The 18,861-nt window shown below is 44.7% G+C and overlaps 1 protein-coding gene across 1 annotated transcript; it reads left to right on the forward strand.

Annotated features, from left to right (window-relative positions):
- Nucleotides 1-1,379: 1,379 nt before the first annotated feature.
- On the forward strand, nucleotides 1,380-17,872 carry CTH (cystathionine gamma-lyase). The gene is made up of 12 exons (XM_035564424.2): nucleotides 1,380-1,609; nucleotides 4,160-4,241; nucleotides 4,783-4,878; nucleotides 7,368-7,477; nucleotides 8,058-8,189; nucleotides 10,310-10,367; nucleotides 11,301-11,378; nucleotides 11,914-12,066; nucleotides 12,305-12,426; nucleotides 14,195-14,247; nucleotides 16,312-16,450; nucleotides 17,146-17,872. The coding sequence occupies exons 1-12, from the start codon at nucleotides 1,448-1,450 to the stop codon at nucleotides 17,170-17,172; spliced, it is 1,212 nt and encodes a 403-aa protein (XP_035420317.1). The 5' UTR covers nucleotides 1,380-1,447; the 3' UTR covers nucleotides 17,173-17,872.
- The last annotated feature ends 989 nt before the right edge of the window (nucleotides 17,873-18,861 follow it).

An 18,861-nucleotide genomic window follows, 5' to 3' on the forward strand; every position in this document is an offset into this window, starting at 1 on the left:
TTCTAAAGAACAACACTTTTGTTCTACAGTCCGTTGGTCTGTCCTGCAAGATTTCCCCAGCTTTTCTTGTTTCTGGAGGAAATCTAAACCCGTTTCCAACAGACGTCAAGAGGCTGACGCCATGGACGCAGTCAGGCGATGGCAGCCCCACCATCCGTCCGCCAGCAGGCCCCGCGCCGCCCTTGGCCCCACGTACTGGAGGCGTGCATGGTGCAGAGCCAGTCCTAGCGGAGCTGGGCTCTCCCAACCTCCTTAGGTGCTCAGAGCTTCACGTTCGTTACCTTTCTAATTACCGAAGGCCAGCCAAGAGCAGACACAGGCATGAAGTCACTGTTTACCAGCTTATTACAGAGCCCCTTATTCAACCCAGCAACATAATGAATGCATTACTAATGGCAACTGCCCCGTGGAAACTGGAGTTTGCAGTGAAGGCAGATGTCCTCCCTCGCTAGGACTGTGCTGAACCACAACTGTGCACCTACAAACCCTTGAGAGTTCTGTTTTGTTTTGTTATCTAACTATCTAACAACTTAACTTTGTCATGTTTGTATTCTCCATCTTCCCGAGTTACTTAACTTGCCCCTTCCAAGCACCAGGCAATTTAGATAAGAGCAGTAGGATCAGATATTGTGACTGCGCCGAACTGCATTTTCTGCAGGTTTCTGGGCTGTGAGTCTACGGAAACTTCACTTATGGGATTCCTCGTGCAGGAAGTCAATAACAGAGAAGCGATTTCTCATGGGTATATTCCTCTAGGAATGACGCCAACTTTTTCAGTGTGTAAATCAACAGGTCACAAAACAGTGATAATTTGGCTGCGGGTTTTGGACCCTGCCATGTGCCCGGGCACAGCGCTGGTGGCCGGTCAGTGGGGCCCGCAGCGCAGATCCCAGCACGGGGTGGGTGAGCGGGGACCTGGCGCATCCCTTCTGACCGTGTTGTTTTCGGCAGCACGGGCAGAAGGGATGGGTCTCCGCGGTTTTCCATGGCGGAGAACCTGAGGAGATGCGTGACCTGCTTGGTGCCAGACAGGCGTCTCTGCACCGACACGGCTTCTGAGCTCGGGGGCGGGGGGCCCCAGGACGGCGGTGACCCCCGCTTGCTCCCCGGCCCCCGTCACGCTTCGCCTTGCCCACGGGGCTCCGGTTCCCCGTCACGGCGGCACCGCCTCAGCGGGGGGGGGGCCGAGCCGGGCCGGGCCGGGCCTCAGCACGTGGCAGGGCCGAGCCGAGCCGCGCCGGGCCTGACCGCACGGCGGGGCCCTGCCCGAGCCCGGGGGGGGGCCGCGGCCCTGCCCCGCGGCGGGGGCGCTGCCGGGGCCTGGCCGAGCCAATGCGGGGCTGCGGCGAGGCCCCGCCCGCGCCGTGCCCCCCGCGGGGCGGTGCCGGTGGCGGCGGCGGTGCGGTGGCGGGGCCGGTGCGGGGCCGGCGGCACTCGGGGCTCGGCCATGGAGCGCGGCGCGGCGCGGGGCTTCCTGCCGCCCTTCGGGCACTTCGCCACGCAGGCCATCCACGCCGGGCAGGAGCCCGAGCAGTGGCGCTCGGGCGCCGTGGTGCCGCCGCTGTCGCTCTCCACCACGTTCAAGCAGCGGGCCCCCGGGCAGCACGCGGTGAGTGCGGCCGCCGCCGAGCCCCGCGGGGCGGCACGGGACGGGGCGGGACGGGACGGGACCGGCGGTGCTCGGGGCTCGGGGCCGGGGCCGGGGCTCGGGGCCGGGAAGCGGAAGGCGGCGGCGCTGGGGCCGGGGCTTCCGACGCGCGGCGCGGTGAGGTGGGGCCGGTCCCCGCCGGGCCGGGCCGGGGCTTCCTTCCCTGCGGCTGGGTGCCCCCCGTGGGCTGCCCTGGGGCCCCGCGGGCACCCCCAGCCTGCGGGAGGCCGGGCCGCCCCCGTCAGCCTGCTCCGCGGGGGGCACCACAGCCAGGGGCGGCTTTGCCTCGTGCTGGGTCCTGAGACGAAGCGTGTCCTGTGCTGTCCTGCGCTGTCCTGCTCTATCCTGCTCTGTCCTGTGCTATCCTGCTCTATCCTGCACTAACCTGTGCTTTCCTGTGCTGTCTTGCGCTATCCTGTGCTGTTCTGCAGCATCCTACGCTGTCCTACACTGTCCTGCCCGGTACTGTCCCGTGCTGCCCCGAGCTGTCCCGCCAAGGGCCTCAGGACACCCATCGCTGCCGCAGTGCGGGTGAAGCCCCTGGCCCCGGTGACCCCTCAGGCCTCGCGTTGATGGAGGCAGAGGCAGAGGCAGGGTGCTGGCAGCTGCACCACGGGCAGGCAGCTGTCGGATGCTTTGAGGTCCCAGGTCTTTGTTGAGGCTGCGTGCTAACAATAGTTCGCTTTCCCTCTGGGCTGGGTGGAACACATCTTCTTGTTTACACAGATTGTGTAAGAGATTGCTTCGATTGTCCTTCCAGATAGAATAAATATTCCATAAGCAGTTTGGGGATGCGTTTTATAAAGCGCTGGAAGTGCTTGCAATGAATGATCGTGAAATTTCGGATGGCCACAGTGTGTGTACGAGGGAAATAACACAAATTTGCAACACACAAATCGGTATTTTTTCAAACCCCGGGTCTGGGTGTCACGCTTTGCTGCTTGGAGTGTAGGAGTTTGCCTTGTGATCTTTGATGCCCTGCAGGATCTCTCACCCAGACTGCAGTTTGCATAGTTATGAGCAGATAGCTTTGTGAAGACCACGGGAGCAGCAGTCACACGGTGCTGCCTTCACGTGCTGATGATACAGCGGCCGCCTTGCAGGAAGCTCGGTGAGATTCCTGAATGTGGTGAAGTTGTCATTAAACAGAAATCCGGAAAGCACGCAAATACCAAGATGCTCGGCCAGGTTCTTGATGCCGCAAGTGTACCCATGCAGCATGAATATATATTTTCTTGTTAATTTCTTTTTCAGTATTCGTATAAAAGCTGCTGCACAGAAACATGGAACTTGGCATGACTGCATGCCAGGGAAACATTTGGGCTTTTGAGAGCTTTTTATCTGATACAGACTGGCACTTGCAGGTGCCCTATTGCATCTTTCAAGCAGAGCATCACGGAGATGGGGCACGTTGCTCTGACAGGAACTGTGTCAGAGCAAGGCCTTTTCTCCAGAAGTGACTGGAGGTGGAAAAAGTAGGAGAACATGGCAAGCAATGTGAGTTGTCCCTCAGTGTTCTCCTAGAAACCACCGTCAGGTCGGGGATGTCCATTAAGGGCTTGGAGACCACTTTTGAGGCATTTCAATTCTTGTCTTGAGTACTGAAGCATTTCTGGCAGCTGCTCAGGTGATCACCAGTCATCACCGTAATTCCAGAGTTAATTTCAGGAGGTATGTGATCAGGCTCAAACTACCCAATATTTGGGTCTGAGCGACACAGGTGGCTTCCGCTGAGGTCAGCTGGAGCGGAAGGCGCTCCTCATTTGGTGGGGCTGGGCCTCCGAGGCATCACGGTGCAGTTTGGGGCGCATAATTGGCTTTCTGGCTCATGTAGATAATTCTAAACAACGTGATTAACATCCACTTAGATAATCGCTGCGATGAGATGAATAGTCAGAGAGCAGCGGGTGCTGTCTAGAACACAGCTTCTCCTCAAAGGATAGAGAATTTGTTTTCTCTGAGTTCTTTAATCATTGAGATACAGTCCGTCAATCAACAGCAGTCTAGATTTTCCTTAACTAAAGCTTTATTTTTAAAGTTGCATGGCAGTTAAACGTGCCTCAGCTCTCCCAGTTCTGAGGAGACATGGCCTTGCAGTCGGTAGCAGCTGAACGCTTGGCCCTTGGCTTTGCCAGCGGTGCGGTGGCTGCCCGGCGACTGCAGCTGAGCTCCAGACACCCCTTTAGAGCAAACCGAGCTTTTTGCTCCAGGATGAATCAACACAAAGGGTGTCAATATCTGTTATAAATTCAGGTAAAGCTCAAATAAGTGTCTTGCTATGACTCGCGGTAGTTTAACAACAAGTAAACTTGACGGGAAGGATGGATCCCAACTGGATGTTGTGTGAGCAGCTGGACGTGGGCTGAAAACCAGCCCGCTGTTACTGGGAAAGGTGGATGGGTAACCTCGGAGCTGAGAACGAGGACTTGCCAAGAAACCTAGAACTATTATTGTCCAAAACTTTCTCACTGCTCTCTCTAAAGTTGCATTTTTTTCTTGCTTTCACAACAGGGCTATGATTACAGCCGGAGTGGAAACCCTACCCGGAACTGCCTGGAGAAGGCTGTAGCTGCGCTAGATGGAGCTAAATACTGTGAGTAGTTAATAGGTTCCTTAGGGATATCGTGCATCTCTTGATGGTGGTAGACATATCTTGGGGAGACAAGGACACTGAGTCGTCACCAGTCGTCCTTCAGCAGCAAGGCTTTCACAGCTGGTGTCTGCTGGTAACGGGCGAGAGCTGCTCGGTGTGGTGCCAGGAGCTCGGCGCTTCTTCAGGAGGGCCAGCTCAGTCACTGGTCCCCGTATCGTGACTTTGTTTCTTGCTGCACTGAGTGCCTTAGCTAAACTGAAGCACGGCGTTCCCTGTGCTAACCTCATCCTCGTGCAGCAGCACTGAATTCGGTGACATGAGGGTGAGGCAGGCAGCCGTTGTTACCTGCGTTCTTTGTGGGTTACGCCTTGTGTAAAACAGGCCTGCTGCTTTTATTGAATCTCCTTAGAGAGTGAGATAGCATAGGTGAGAGTGACAGAACAGGTTTCCTTTAAAAGCAAAGTAAAGAATGCAAAAGCAAGTTTGACAAGGTTGTATCATATTAAGATATGGTCTGTCTGCCACTTTTCTCTGGTTTTAGGTTTAGCCTACGCTTCTGGCTTAGCTGCTACTTTGAATATTACTCACCTGTTAAAGGCAGGAGATACAATTATCTGCATGGATGATGTCTATGGAGGTAAGTAAAGCACTAGTGCGTTTTTGATCTTCATTGTGCAAATGATTAAATGTATCTACTTGCGTTTCTCCTGAACTTTCCAAATTGATCTAACTATTTTTAAATGTCTTTTCACTTCATGAGAACACAGAACACTCCTGTCTGAGTTTGGTGGTAGAAATTCAAACTTTGAAAAAATCTGAAGAAAACTTTTGAAATTCAAACTTTGAAAAAATATGGAGGCTTCAAAAATGTAGCTAACTAGTACTGTATGCTGTTATGAGGGGAAAATAGCAATATCGTAGCTTTCCACAGGTTTGTCTTCAGTCCAACATAGTACAGCTTTCCTGCTTCTGTTATTTCTACTGTTCCTTTCCCAGACTTGATCCTTTACCTACCTGCATTTTGGCTGGACTGTTTTAACAGCTCTATTCTGTCAGCTTCCCAGAATGCAAAACTCGTGTCCCTCATGACCATGTCTTCCGAATGCAACAGTAACATGGCAGCCCACTAGTAGGTTGTGATCTTGCATAAATCTTTTGAGCCATTCCTCCAAAAAACTCCCCAGTAACAGAGTGCATCCACCTCTTCCAAAATCCTTCAAAAGGTCGATGCCACCCAAAAGTCTGTAATAGGGAAGTCTGCCAGGATCCCCTGCAACAGTTGGTGTCCTCATTGCCCCAGTCTTGCGTTTCACAGACCAGTGAAGCTTGTCATCTTCCTTCGTTGCCCTCCAACTATTTCGAAACCTTGATACAAACAGATCAAATCTGCTTTGTTTTCGAAGGAAGGTTGGAGAGGCCAGCAACAAGGAGCATTTTCCCAAGCAATAGCTCGAAAACTTTTTAGCAAGAGTAACCACCTTTCTCACAGCTAGGAGTGACTGCTGTTTGCCAGCCAGTTCTGTATGCCTGTGCACATCAAACAGAAACACAAGCATTTATTTTACCATCTGAGTTCTGTCATGCCAGATAGCCCTTCTCCAAAGTACATGTGGAACCAAACTGAGTGAAGACAGCAGAAACCCCTACTCAGCAGCCTGCTCCATTCGTTCCAGCCCTCCCACCGCAGAACTCAGTAAATCAAAGTAATTTGGTCAAAGCATTTTATCAGTTCCTCACTTCCAAAAGGCCCATAGGTGCAGTTTTCCAGCAAAACCAGTTCACCCGTTCATTAAAGCCTCAGCCTACAGCAGCTTTGCAGTGATGAATTTCATTGTAAAAAGCCTTGTTGGTTAGGATGGCAGTAGTGTGCTTGCTAAATCAAGTGAGTCCATAGTATTCAAGGTTGTCAGAAGAACAGAAAAAAAACCTGAGAAGCTCTCAAGGGCCATGCTGGAAAGTATATTGGCTGGGATGTGCTTAAGAGATGCTGAGTTTTGGGATGCGTGAGGAGGAGCTGGAGGTAGTTGACGCCTCTGAATTCTAGGCCACTGATGTAATTTTTAGAAGGGCTTCCTTCAGTGTAACCACTCATTTCTGACAAACGTTTTGTGTGGTGTGCTGTTATTAAAAGTACCTAAGACTACTACAAAGCAGCTTTTCTGTGGGTTGTGTTTGTAGAGTTCACAGCCTATGCAAAAATTTCCTGTGCTTGAATAAGCTCCCTACAACGCAAGAGAGGAGACAGTATATAGTTTATTGTAGAAATACAAGTATTTTCTAAAATAAAAATCATTCACACAGTGCTCAGACAGAATCTAACCCGGCATGTCCTATGCCTTTATGGCAAGATGGCAGCTGGCATTCTGCATAAGTGAATAAATGTTGAATAACCTTGGCAGAAAGACCTAACAAATTAATTTTTAATCCAGGCTGTGTTGCCAGGTGGTCAATATGTTACATATCTAGTGATCAATGAGTTGTTTCTGTTTTTTTTCCTTTAAGCTTTCCGGGGAAAGGCTTCGAAAAGAAAGGAAATAGAAAGGAACAGAAAGGAAGGAATAATCAATTTTTTAGGTTCCATTACATGCTAATTTAATGGAATGATAAGAAGCACAGTATCTGGAGTCTACCCCTTGATTCCTCCTCTCCCAAATTTTTGATTAAGTTTATTAAAAAGAAGGAAGACCTTGAAAGTACAAGACGGAGTTAAGTTGTCATTGTATCCAGGGTCGGTGAGAATTGAAGCAAAAACTGCAAGTGCTTCCTTCTGCATACCAAAGAGCTGGAAGAATAGCACCCAGTGACTGTGAGTGCTCAGGTGCCAGCAAAAGGATTTCATTTTCTGTTTTGTTTTCCAATCAAAAAAAACAAAACTGAGCAGCTATTAGTTGAAAGTACTTCATAATCAGCGTGATTCCCACTATTATTTTTCTGTGTTTAAAAACACAGCAATCTTTAGAGGTTTTATAAATAAAATAATACTAATCAGCCATTTGTAGCGGATAGCACAAAACCGCACACTCCTGACTTTCTGTGGATGCATACAAGAGACTGGAGGTCAGTGAAGGAAAGTTAGGGAAGTCGTTTCACTTTGTGTCATCTCTCTCCCTTTTCTTTTTTTTAAAGGTACAAACAGGTACTTCAGGCAGGTAGCCATGAAAATGGGTATAAATGTAGTTTTTGTTGACTGTACAAAATTGAAACACCTGGAAGCTGCAATTACACCAGAAACAAAGGTAGGGGAGAGAAAAAAATTGCTAAGCTTAATTGCTTAATGTTCTTAAATAATTTTATTGGTGCTACTGATGTATCGGGTGTATGTGGCAACGTTTTGGCAGCAGAGAGGGCACAGGGGTGGCCTCTGCGGGAGGAGGCTGGGGCACAGCTGCAGCAGCCCCACCACAGACCAGAGCTGTAGTTAGTGAAGTAGCAATTGTCATATGAAAATGAATAAGCAATGCTTTGGGATGGTGCTAGCTGCTCCTGTTATGTTTAAAAGCCCTTACGACTTCTAAATTATTTTCTTAAAATAAAGATGTAGTATTTGTGATGGTGGAACTGATGATAAGAAAATTATCCTGAGTGATACAGATGGTAATGATAAATGATGAGAAAAGTAACCTGTGTTTATGTGTGGAGAGAGAAGCCTGGATATTCATGCACTGGTAGTTTTTTAGACTGCCGCCCTTAAAAGTACAGAAAAGAGAGGAAAGGTTTGCTTTACACACTGCATTATTGCACGTATACATGTAGTAGAGATAGTACCAGCACTGTAGTATCTCTAAACTGATGTTTTGTATTGTTGAATCACTACAGCTTGTTTGGATTGAAACGCCCACAAACCCCACGCTGAAGGTCATTGATATTCAGGGCTGTGCAGATGTTGTACATAAGCATAAGGATGTTCTTCTGGTAGTAGACAACACTTTTATGTCTGCGTATTTCCAGGTAAGTGCCTTCTTTGTGTATAATTACCCCAGTATTTCAGTGTATTCAAAGATGCATTTTTAAAATGGAGCCACTGCCAACAAACTGTGGTTTTGATACCCAAGTTGTAAATCGCCTGTCCTGTTTCTGAATACAACCAGTGCACTGCTCCTCTCTAAATTAGCAAAGATGGCATGCAAAGTATTTTATAGCTAGCCGTATACCAGTATGATACCGACAAAACCAACATAATTTAGAGGTTAAGTAAACATTTAGGCAATCAAGAAAGTAAGTTAAGCCACTGGGAGAAAGGCTTCTCTGTCATTCAGAAGTCACATATTTTTTAGATCTAACTGATGGGAATCATAACAGACCGTTTTAAGTAGTGTAATGTTTTCTACCTTTGCCCTTTTTCTACCGATTATTTTGCATGTGCTGTTCATGATCTGTTCTGTACCACCTGGTATTCCAAAAAGGAAGTGGAGAAAAAAGTTAAAATAAGCAAAATACATTGACTGTGTCTTTGAGATATTAAAGTTACCTTTTTCTTCAATATGTTGATGAATGTGTGGCTTAAGTTTGTAATTTTGACCTCAGACAACTCGTTTAAGAAAAGGTTGGATGTGGTATTCAGGGACACGATTTAGTGTGTAATATTGCTGGCAGGGGGACAGTTGGACCAGATGATCGTGGAGGTCTTTTCCAACCTTTATGATTCTATGATTTAATTTTTTTCTGCTTTTATAACCAGAATACATGAAGTAAAGGCAATTTTTAAAATTCTAAAACTACGTCTAGACAAGAAACTTCAAAGTCTTGTTCATCTTAACATGGGCTAGAAATATCCCTGCGTGTTTCCCTGGAGACCAAACTATTCCCTTATATTTTAGGTCTAAAGAGAGACCTGTTTTTGAGCACAGAAGGAAAGGTGTCTGTTTTTGTTAATTTACAGAGAACTCAGTGTCCTTAACAGAGCCTTTTAGAAGGTGTTGATGCTTAGCTAGAGCAGCACTCGAGTTTGTCTTGCACATACCAAAGGCTTTCTGTTTTTTTCCCACAATTTTATTTCTGAAAGATGTGTGTGAAAGAAGAAAAGTGAGCATCTAGATATGTGAGCTAGTTAATGTATCTTTTATTGGCCTGGTCCTAAGAGAAAGTGAGTTGTAGTAATTAGGTCTAGTAAGCATAATAGGTAATGTCTTTAAACTCCTCCAGACTCCTGCTGATGCACTGCACTAAGAAAATCGTAATTTTAGAGTGATTTGTATAGTAATATTGAATGTAAAAGGCACTGGTGTTTATGCTACCATCCTCTTGGCTGCGTGCTGGGAATGCACATCATCCGTGTTCCTTGAGTAGACGTACGTGCTTAGGCTGACAGCAGCGTTCTTTCATTCTAAATCTGCTTGCTTTATCACCCTTTAATTTATTAGTACTCTTCAGTCCTTATAATAAGTTTATATTATACCACAAAGTCCTTTACTTAGTGACTAATTTAGCAAGAAGATTGTTCATTACTTCTTGCCCACCATCATCTTGGATCGTCTCTCCCCTTAAAAAGGCTTCTCTGAGGAAAGCTGAGTGCCTTAGAGAAGAGAGACTTGGCAAACCAAACCCTTTGTGCTCTCTGCAGGTGTTCAGTTGTTCTTTCAATGCAGTATCACCCATACTGATATCCAGAGAACTCTGAAATGTTACAATTTGTATGGAGGCCTTCCCTTTTTAAGGAAATATACTTTAAACATCATTACTTATCCCTGCCCCAGCTAAGCAATATAACTATTTTTTTTCATGTGTGAACATGCTGCGTGTTAGCTGCATTCACTTCATTCAAATTACTCTATTCCCTCACTAAAGCCAGTGAGAATTAGACCAGTGTTTTCAAATTGTGTTTTATTGTGGGTTCTTTTATTGTGCTTACCGTGAATCGAGTGCCTTCCTGTGCTGCTGCTTTCTGTCGCACATTCTGTCTTTCTTCAATCTCAGTTTTTGTCTTTTTTGTTAGGATTTTTGTGTTTTTCTCTTAGTTTCGCTTTCTAGCGTTACTTTCTGTGTTTGATCACAGTGTTTCTGGATAGCTTGAAATGAACCAGAGGGCAAAAATAAGTTTAATCAAACCTATTATTTTCATATCATTTTAGCGTCCATTGTCCCTGGGGGCGGATATTTGCATGTATTCTGCAACCAAGTACATGAACGGTAGGTACTTGAATTCAACACGACTCAGGCTGGTTATTTAAAAGCCGTTCCAGCTACTGTTGAGCCTTTCTGCATTCACCTCTTGAACCTCTTCCATGTCTGATGGAAGCTTTTAAACTCCTTTTGCTACTGATAAATCTGCACATAGCTATTGCCAACTTGCTGCTAATGGCACCGGCAAGTGATGTTGTGCAAACACGGTTTGCACTGTGATCGTGCCCAGATGGTTTGCCTTAATGAGGAGAACAAATCCACAAGATGAGATTGAGTTTTTTAAACTCAGGCTCCCTCCAGGTTCAGCTGGTCTTACGGAGCAACCTAGGGCAAGAAAAAGCCGAAAGTGGGGTTTGGAAATGCGCCACATTCATACACACAGCTGTAAAACCAAATGCAAGGCTTCGTACAAGGTAGCTGCCGGAAATTATATCGAAGTTCAAGGGAGTTTATATGGCAGTGCTGGAGCCTGTTCAAAAGCACATTCATTGTGTTGTTTCCCAGACAATCCAGACTAAGAGCTAGCTCGGCTGCGGTAGCTGCGCTGTAACCACACGTCCGCTTGTGGTGCGGATAAAAGTGGAAGCTTTCTGGCTGGGGTTTGCTCTTATTAAACAGCAGGCTGCTGCTGCCCCACAGGAACTCAGCGATGTCTGTACAAAGTCTTGCTTTCTGGCAGCTAGCTGCAGCGGGTGTGGTAGGCACCTGGGGGCATAAGGGCAGCGTGCAGCAAAGCACACCGCCAACATGAACCTCAGAAAAAACAAATCTGCCTATGATTCATGTGAGGGTGCAGGGAGGACAGCTGTGGTAATGAGAAGGAATCAAGGGCCTTGCCAAAATGGGACTATTTTAGCACCGAGGTGGAGAAAAAGAGGGGGTTTGTGACAGAACCCTGGAGCAGATAACTTTGTTCTTACGTTCTCCTTGCATTTTTAGGGCACAGTGATGTTGTAATGGGGCTTGTTTCAGTAAACTGTGATGACCTCTACGAAAGGCTCAAATTCTTACAAAACTGTAAGTAGTCAATATAGGAAATACCTTAAAATGCATGTAATTGAATATACCGGCTCACGGAAGGAAGCGTGTTGCACACATGCAAGTACGTGCTCTGTGTGTCACGTAGCAGGGCGGGAGATGTGGCACACGCAGAAAGCATCAGGTGCAGAGCAGCTCACATTTCTCCCACGTACAGCACCTGCAGTTACGTGGTACATGACTGTTTACTGAGTCTCTCTTAAGGTTATTTTACACAATTTTACTGCCTCTTAATTGTAATGAATAAATTTCTGTACAGTGTTCTGTGTACAATAGAAGGAGCAAGGGTTTATTATTCCAAAAAAATTTCACCCTTGAGTCTTCAGCTTGTTAATTCAGGCCTCTAATTGGCTTCCCATGTGTGTGAGATGAGGAGGGCAGGTCGTACCACACGTCTTTCCCTTTGTCTTGTTCTTCTGTGGAAGAAATTTGGGAAATTAGGACTGTATTTCGTTTTACTGAAAAATAAAGCCCTCTTTTTTTCACGTGTAACTTTGTATTTCATTTTCTGCAGCTCTTGGAGCTGTTCCGTCTCCTTTTGACTGTTACCTGTGCAACCGTGGTTTGAAGACACTGAAGATCCGGATGAATCAACATTTCCACAATGCATTAGCTGTTGCTCGGTTTCTTGAGTCAGATTCCCGGGTGGAGAAAGTCATTTTCCCTGGTAGGTTGGCAAGGCTTCAGAGCGGGTGGCGTCCTGGAGTGGGGCTGGACTTGGGTACTGCAATAGTACGTGTCGCTTGCGCACCCCTCACGTTTGATGACTCTCAGTTAGGTGTCTGCCTTGGCAATGGGCTTCGCATTCCTTTCCAGCTGAAGGATGTTTTTATATAGTTCAGGGTGAGCTGCTTTACTCTTTGATGTGATGTTAATTAACTTACAGCAATTCCTACAAATTTCAGGCTTGCCTTCACACCCTCAGCATGAGCTGATCAAGCGGCAATGCACTGGCTGTCCTGGGATGATAACCTTTTACATTAAAGGAAATCTTGAACACGCTACTGCCTTTCTCAATAATTTAAAGGTAAATGACAGTAAATACACTCTGCCTTAAAGGGAACTGAATCTGTCTCTCTGAGTGTGATGGTGGAAGCAAGTGATTTTTGTTGGGACAGGGAGAGTCTTCCTCTGTACTTTTAAAGCTCCTAATTTCTTTTGGGTGTAACCATCTCTAAATAATAGATTATGCATAAATGGGACACTAATGAGAGGGAAGAAAAGGGTGCTTCAGCTCATTTGAGGTGTCTGTTTACACGGAATGGTGTAGCATTTCCAGGTTAGCCCAGGCATTGCTTCTGACAAAGAGCCAACATACCAGCCTTTTGCAATTACCTCTAGTATGTGAAAGCAGAGAAGCTGTGGCTGGTGTAATACTGCTGTAATATTTCAAAGTACTTGTCAAGAGAAGAAGCCGTTGAGAAATGACATGGATCATGAATCAAAGAGGGAGTTCCTCAATTTGGAAAACAGTTGTTTATTTTACCTGAACCATAGGAATTTTGCTTTTGTCTTTGTAATACACTAGTTCTGCCTGTATGCTTTCCTGTGTCTTCTAGTCTGTGTCTCTGGTTAGTGTGCATCCTGCTCTTGCATTGTTTTTGTTTTGCTCTTGGAAAAACAAATCAGTAATAATTGACAAGATGAATTGGAACTTCCTTCTCCTCTCTGCTTTACTTATTTGCCAGTTAATGCCATCGGCTGAAAATGGATATACTAAAAATATGATTTTCCCACAAAGTATTCTTTTGCTTGAGTGAGCATGTGGTCCTCGTGCATGAAATCAACCAGCTTTGGCAACAAGCGCCATGAAGTACATTCCAGAATAATTCCATGCGATATGGTCACTTCACCCTTTTGACTTCGTTAGCCATCAGTTCGTCACTAGGTTGATACAGAAGCATTGTTGAGGGCAGTAAATGCGTTCACAGCAGAGAAATTGTGCGTACGTATTTGAGTGCAGTTGACTCTCTAGAGAGTCTTTTTGACATCCGCAAGTATATGCCCGTAATTTAAAGATCAGTGCTAAAAAATACCACTTAACTAACAGCAGCCATTTCGCAGACGTGTGCTTTTAGGCTCCGAGAAGTTAAGCTGTTTTTCAAAGCACTAAACTAGCCTTCAGACCCAAGGAAGAACGAGTGGAAAAATCAGTGCAGCCTTATGGGAAGAATCTTAATTTCCAGCCCCTGACCCTCTCCCCACCCAAACAAACCTGCCATTTGGCAGCTCTGAAGAGCATAGGTGTCATCTGTGAGTAGGGATGAGTGGTGCTAATGCTGGAAGAAGAGTATGGAAGGATAGGTTATAATCACTTAAACATTAATTGAAAATTTGGGGATCTGGGTCTTATTTTGTTCGCTCAGCCTGCTCCATCCTTCCTCTGACCAGGGTGAAAGCTCTGGTGGTGTCCAGGCAGCCTCTGCGCCCTAATGTTGTTTATTTTCCCTTCTGCTCTTCCTGCATTGCTGACCATGCTGTGCAATATAGGAACTAATTCTAAGTTGTATTTGCTCAGCATGGGTATGTTTTAATTTCAGTTTTGCATTAGCATCTCTTTAGAGCCATTTTAGGCATACTTTATTTTAAATCTTATTAACTCTTAACTGCTAAATGTATACTTTTTTCCCCTTACTATATCTGATACCTTTTAAAATACTAAAGTTACTGTAGAAAAAAACAGAAAAAAATCAGAAGTACTAAAAATGGAACTTCCTTGTTCTTTCACTGTCTCTTTCTAAGTATTCGTAACCTTACACTTTTTATGTTAACGTCTGTTTACTGTTTTCCTGCAGGTTTTTGCACTGGCCGAGAGTCTGGGAGGATATGAGAGCCTAGCAGAGCATCCGTAAGTCATTCTTCATCTTAACAGTCCGAGAGAAGCTTCAGAGTAACAAAAGAGTTCCTGGTCTATTTTTATGGGAGTTCTAAAATTTTCTAGTGTACTAAGCTAAGATAGTTTGCATATAATTGAGATACAGGAATACTGTGTTGTACAACACAAAAGCCAGTGCCTACTGCAGAAATGCCTGTGACTTTTGTGAACATCAGTTTTTTGCTTTGGCTGGAGCAGAAGTAGAGACCTCCTTAGGAGTACGAGAGAGGAGCTCTTTGTTTTCACCCTGGTGAAGGAGTCAGAGTGGTGTGAGGTGAACGTGCAGACCTGTGGTTGCAGAGAAGTCTCCACTGCTGCAGGCGCTGTGGACAAGCCTGGGTGGTTCCCCTGCTCCCTGCCCACAGCCTGGATATTGGCTGTAGTCACCCATCTGCCGAGGTGGGCGTCAGATGGGTGCAGTTCTTCCCGGATGCGGAACTCTTCCAAAATCACTTGTTAAAAAATCTCAACAGCAAACACAAACAGCAATAGGGGAGGAAAAAGTGCATGTAGTTTAAGTAATATATGTACCTCTGTCCTGTCAAAGCTAAACTGTTCTGCACTGCCTTGCCAGCGTCTGTAGTGAAATGTGGTTGTGTGGCACCAGCTTCTCATAGCTGTGTTTATTCATTTGCAGTCTCCATACACACACGCACAAATGGCACTACCCAATTACAGTAAATAGGCTGTTCCAGACCTACTGCGGAGAGGTAAGAAGGACGCAGTGCTTTAGTAGGAGCAGAAGAGGAGCAGCCCCCGGAAGCTGCCCGGGGACAGCACTGCGAAGCTGCAGCGTCTGCAAGGGCGCAAAGATGGCCTGAGCTGCTCTGCTGTCTTTGTCTTCTTGGCTAACTCTCTTGGCTATAACTAGACCTGCATTTTAAATAAATATCAAGGCAGGTTCAGCAACGGTCACTTTTCCATTTCCTCAGAATTGCTTTATGGTGCCACTGGCTGCGTCCGGAATTACCGGATAGCTCTTGGATCTGTTGAACAAATTGTTCCATAAGCACTGTAAATTTTAGCAAGGCTTTTACACTATTTTCAGCAGTACTACTGCTAATACTTTCCACACTTCCTTGGTTTTGCTGGGAGACTGAGCTGCAATTTATTATTATGGTAACAATTCCAAGTAATCAGTGTGGTTTTGAATAAGTAGAATTGAGTGGGTTTGATCCCACTTGTGCGGGCAGAGCCCTGCCGTTCTAGCAGCTTACACAAGAGGGCATATTCGGTATGCTGCACTGAACGGTGTCTGTCTTCACGTCAAGCAGACTGTGGGGATTTTAGTAATACTTGGTTGCTACCGTCTAGGTTAAATGGCTAAAAATAGGATTTTTATATAATTAGATTATTTTACTGAAATACAATTTGCTTGTCAAAAAATACATGGAAAGTTATGACTAAACATATTCTAAATCATTTCAGTTTCTCATTTTAGAATAATAGCAAATCTTTAAATACTTAAGCTGTTGAAAGGTAATTGCCAAGTGGTGGATGTCAGTGACTGAGCACATGGGAAAACAGCTGCTTAGCTACTTCCATATATCCTCCATAGCTGGAGAAAATGAACTCTTCCTCTTAAATGGTGTAGTTTGATGGGTGATCTTAGAAACTAGAAGTTAAAAACAAGTAATGGGATTTTATACGGGATGTTGTATGCTATAGATCTTTCTCCAAATTCTTAAAATAGAGTTTTTAAATACTCCATATCAGAAAATCTAAAATATATCTGGAAGGAAGAGAGAGGTGATTTTTTTCCCTATTTCAGTTCCAGATTCTTAAGTATCCTGTAGTTTGGAAATATGTGCTGGAACTCTGGGAGATACAAGCCACTGACTTCACTGCAGTTGACATAATTTGCATAATTTGATGATAAGATCTCTTTCAATCTATGGCTATCCAGCAGGTTGTACATAAAAGGTATAAAGTTTTCATAGAATTGCAGGGAATGCTGGCAGGTAACCAATTTGATTGATCTTTGCCAATAAAAATAAGATGTCTTAGAAAAAATGCTGCTTTTAATTCTTCTTCCAGAGCCATCATGACTCATGCGTCAGTGCCTAAAGAAGATAGAGAAGCTCTTGGAATCAGTGATACATTAATTCGCCTGTCCATTGGTTTGGAAGATGAAGAAGATTTACTGGAAGACCTAGATCAAGCTCTGAAAGCTGCAGTAAGTTGTTTGTTGACTTAGTGCCATCACTCTAAAATTAATTTCCTCTCTAATCCTTCGCCTTTCTCACTAATAACACGTGAACTCTTTCATCATTTATGCCGAATCTCAGGAATAAGTTAATGAACAAATGCAGCAACTGTTCTCTTGGTAATTCTAGCCTCACATAACATTCAAGTTACTTGTAAATCCACAGTTCTGTGGATTTGGTGACTCCTCAGTAGTCCTTGCGATGCAGAGGACAAGAGTTTAGTCTTTGGTGGACCTTGAGTCAACTCTGAGTCAATGGCCAAGGCAGAACTGGGTTCAGCACTTATTTTCCTCTACCACCTTGGTTGGTAGGTACACAAAAAAGATTTAGAAAAATAAAGGTGTTTGAAATACAGAATTTTGTCTCTGTATGAGAGAACACGATGGTATTGGTGAGTAAAATATGAATTTGAGTCTTGCACCGATTTTAACAGATGTGTAGTAGTTTGATGTACTGTACAATCAGGAAATTATTACTTTTCTCTAATTGGTGATAGGGAAAGCCAACAAAAATTAGTATCAGGAACTACATGTGTTTTTATATGCCAGTACAGAACATGAAGACAATCTAATGCTAAACCATATCCTATTTATGGAAAAAAAAAAGAGGGGTGCATGGTCAAAATAAGTGTATAGCCTAATTATATTTTTCCTTCTTATTGCAGTTCCCAGACCATAATGCTTTGAAGTGACAACTGAAACCTGAAGTTGGAAGTTAGATATCGAAACATCTAAAGAAGATGACACAGAAAGCCAAATTGCTAACAATTTTTCTTTGATTTACCTTTGAGAATTGAAATCTGTTCAATCAAACTCTGGATTCCTAGGGAGTTCTCACTTTGTACCTTGTGTCTGGCTGTACGTTGCTGTGCACCATGGCACGTAGCCTGTGGTCTCCTGTGTGTCTGTTTCTGCTGTATTGTAATCCTCTGTCTTTGGAATTTATGGGGTCAGTAACTCGTGTTTGAGAGCAGCCATGATACACACTCAGGAATATTATCTTGGTTCTCTCCAGGAAGATGAATGTTTCTCATTTGTCTTGCTAATGCTGGAAGGGTATTAGGTCAGTAGGGTTTGTTTCTGTTACTGCTCTTCAGGATGCAAAATTATTTGTTCTCATCTCTTCTAATCCAACGGTCCAACTTGAATTTTGTTGATAAAATTTAGATTTTTTAAAATGAAGTATTGAAATGTGTAGTACTTTTTCACCCCATGATATTTTATGGAGTACTGAAACTAAATCCAATACCTGGTAAACAATGGTAGCTTTTTAAAGGTGATTCTCTGACTTAAAAAAAAATAAAAAATCATGTAATGCTAATTGTACTAATGATTTGGTTTATATTTGGAATTGGGATCGTTTTGATTAAAATACACTTTGGATTTCCCTGATGTGTTACTTGTTTTGACAGTTGAGTATGCTACTTGCATTCAGAATCAGTTGATAAAATAACCCTGGATCTGTTTATATTCTTCAGGAAAATGATGTCATTGATGTTTTTGCTTTTGCCAAGAAAAACAAATACAAATTCCAATGTATAACAACTTATCCTGCAAACTGCAATACTCAGGCAAGGAAGGATTTCTCTTGGACAGGAGATGCTGTCTCACAAAAAGGCGTTTATTCACAGCTTAATGGTTTGCTGCACAGGAGCTGCTGCTGCTTTGAGCTTCGGCAGGTTGAGGGACCTCTGTGTTGATCCCTCGGGTGAGGAGAGCAGCGTGGGTACTGATGCTAACACAGGAGTCAGCTCCGTGGTGTAAGTGAAGAGCAGAACATCGGGCGCTGTGCGGGAGGATGCTGCAGCTGGCCCTGGCGCAGCCACCGAGCCTGTCCCTGCCATCCTGGCCCTGCTGCCAGTTGTGGTCCCTAGGGCAGGCAGACCTGGGGCTCCCACCCCACAGGTTTCTCACCCAGGTGGAACCCACCAGCAACCTCAGGAAACTGCCCGCTTGGGGTGTGGGGTTCTTTCCTTCCCTGAGAATGGGAACCGATAGGGAATGCTAGCTCAGTGACTTTTTCCTCATCAGCTGATTAAAAGCTGAAAGTCTAGATAAAACACCTTAATTTGCATCTCGGCCCTAGAAGTGTTTCGTATGATTCATTCTTGGGTAACTTGTCTGTAAGGTATGTGAAACATTGCAGGTAGCTTTTCATTGACTTCTACAGGATAACCATTGTTACCACGCAAAAGAATTTTATTTTTTTACTCTTAATTGTAAGCAGCAAATTCATATTAATTTCTGTGGAAAAACTTTGGCAAATAACTTTTTGCATACATAATTATGAGTACAGCTTTAGCAATATTGGTTACCTTGGGTACCTAGAAGATCGACGAAGTACAACCATTGGATTATTCACTCTTCCTTTTATTTCCTTC

The sequence above is a fragment of the Cygnus atratus genome, chromosome 8 (assembly GCF_013377495.2).
Source record: "Cygnus atratus isolate AKBS03 ecotype Queensland, Australia chromosome 8, CAtr_DNAZoo_HiC_assembly, whole genome shotgun sequence".
Lineage (NCBI taxonomy): Eukaryota > Metazoa > Chordata > Aves > Anseriformes > Anatidae > Cygnus > Cygnus atratus.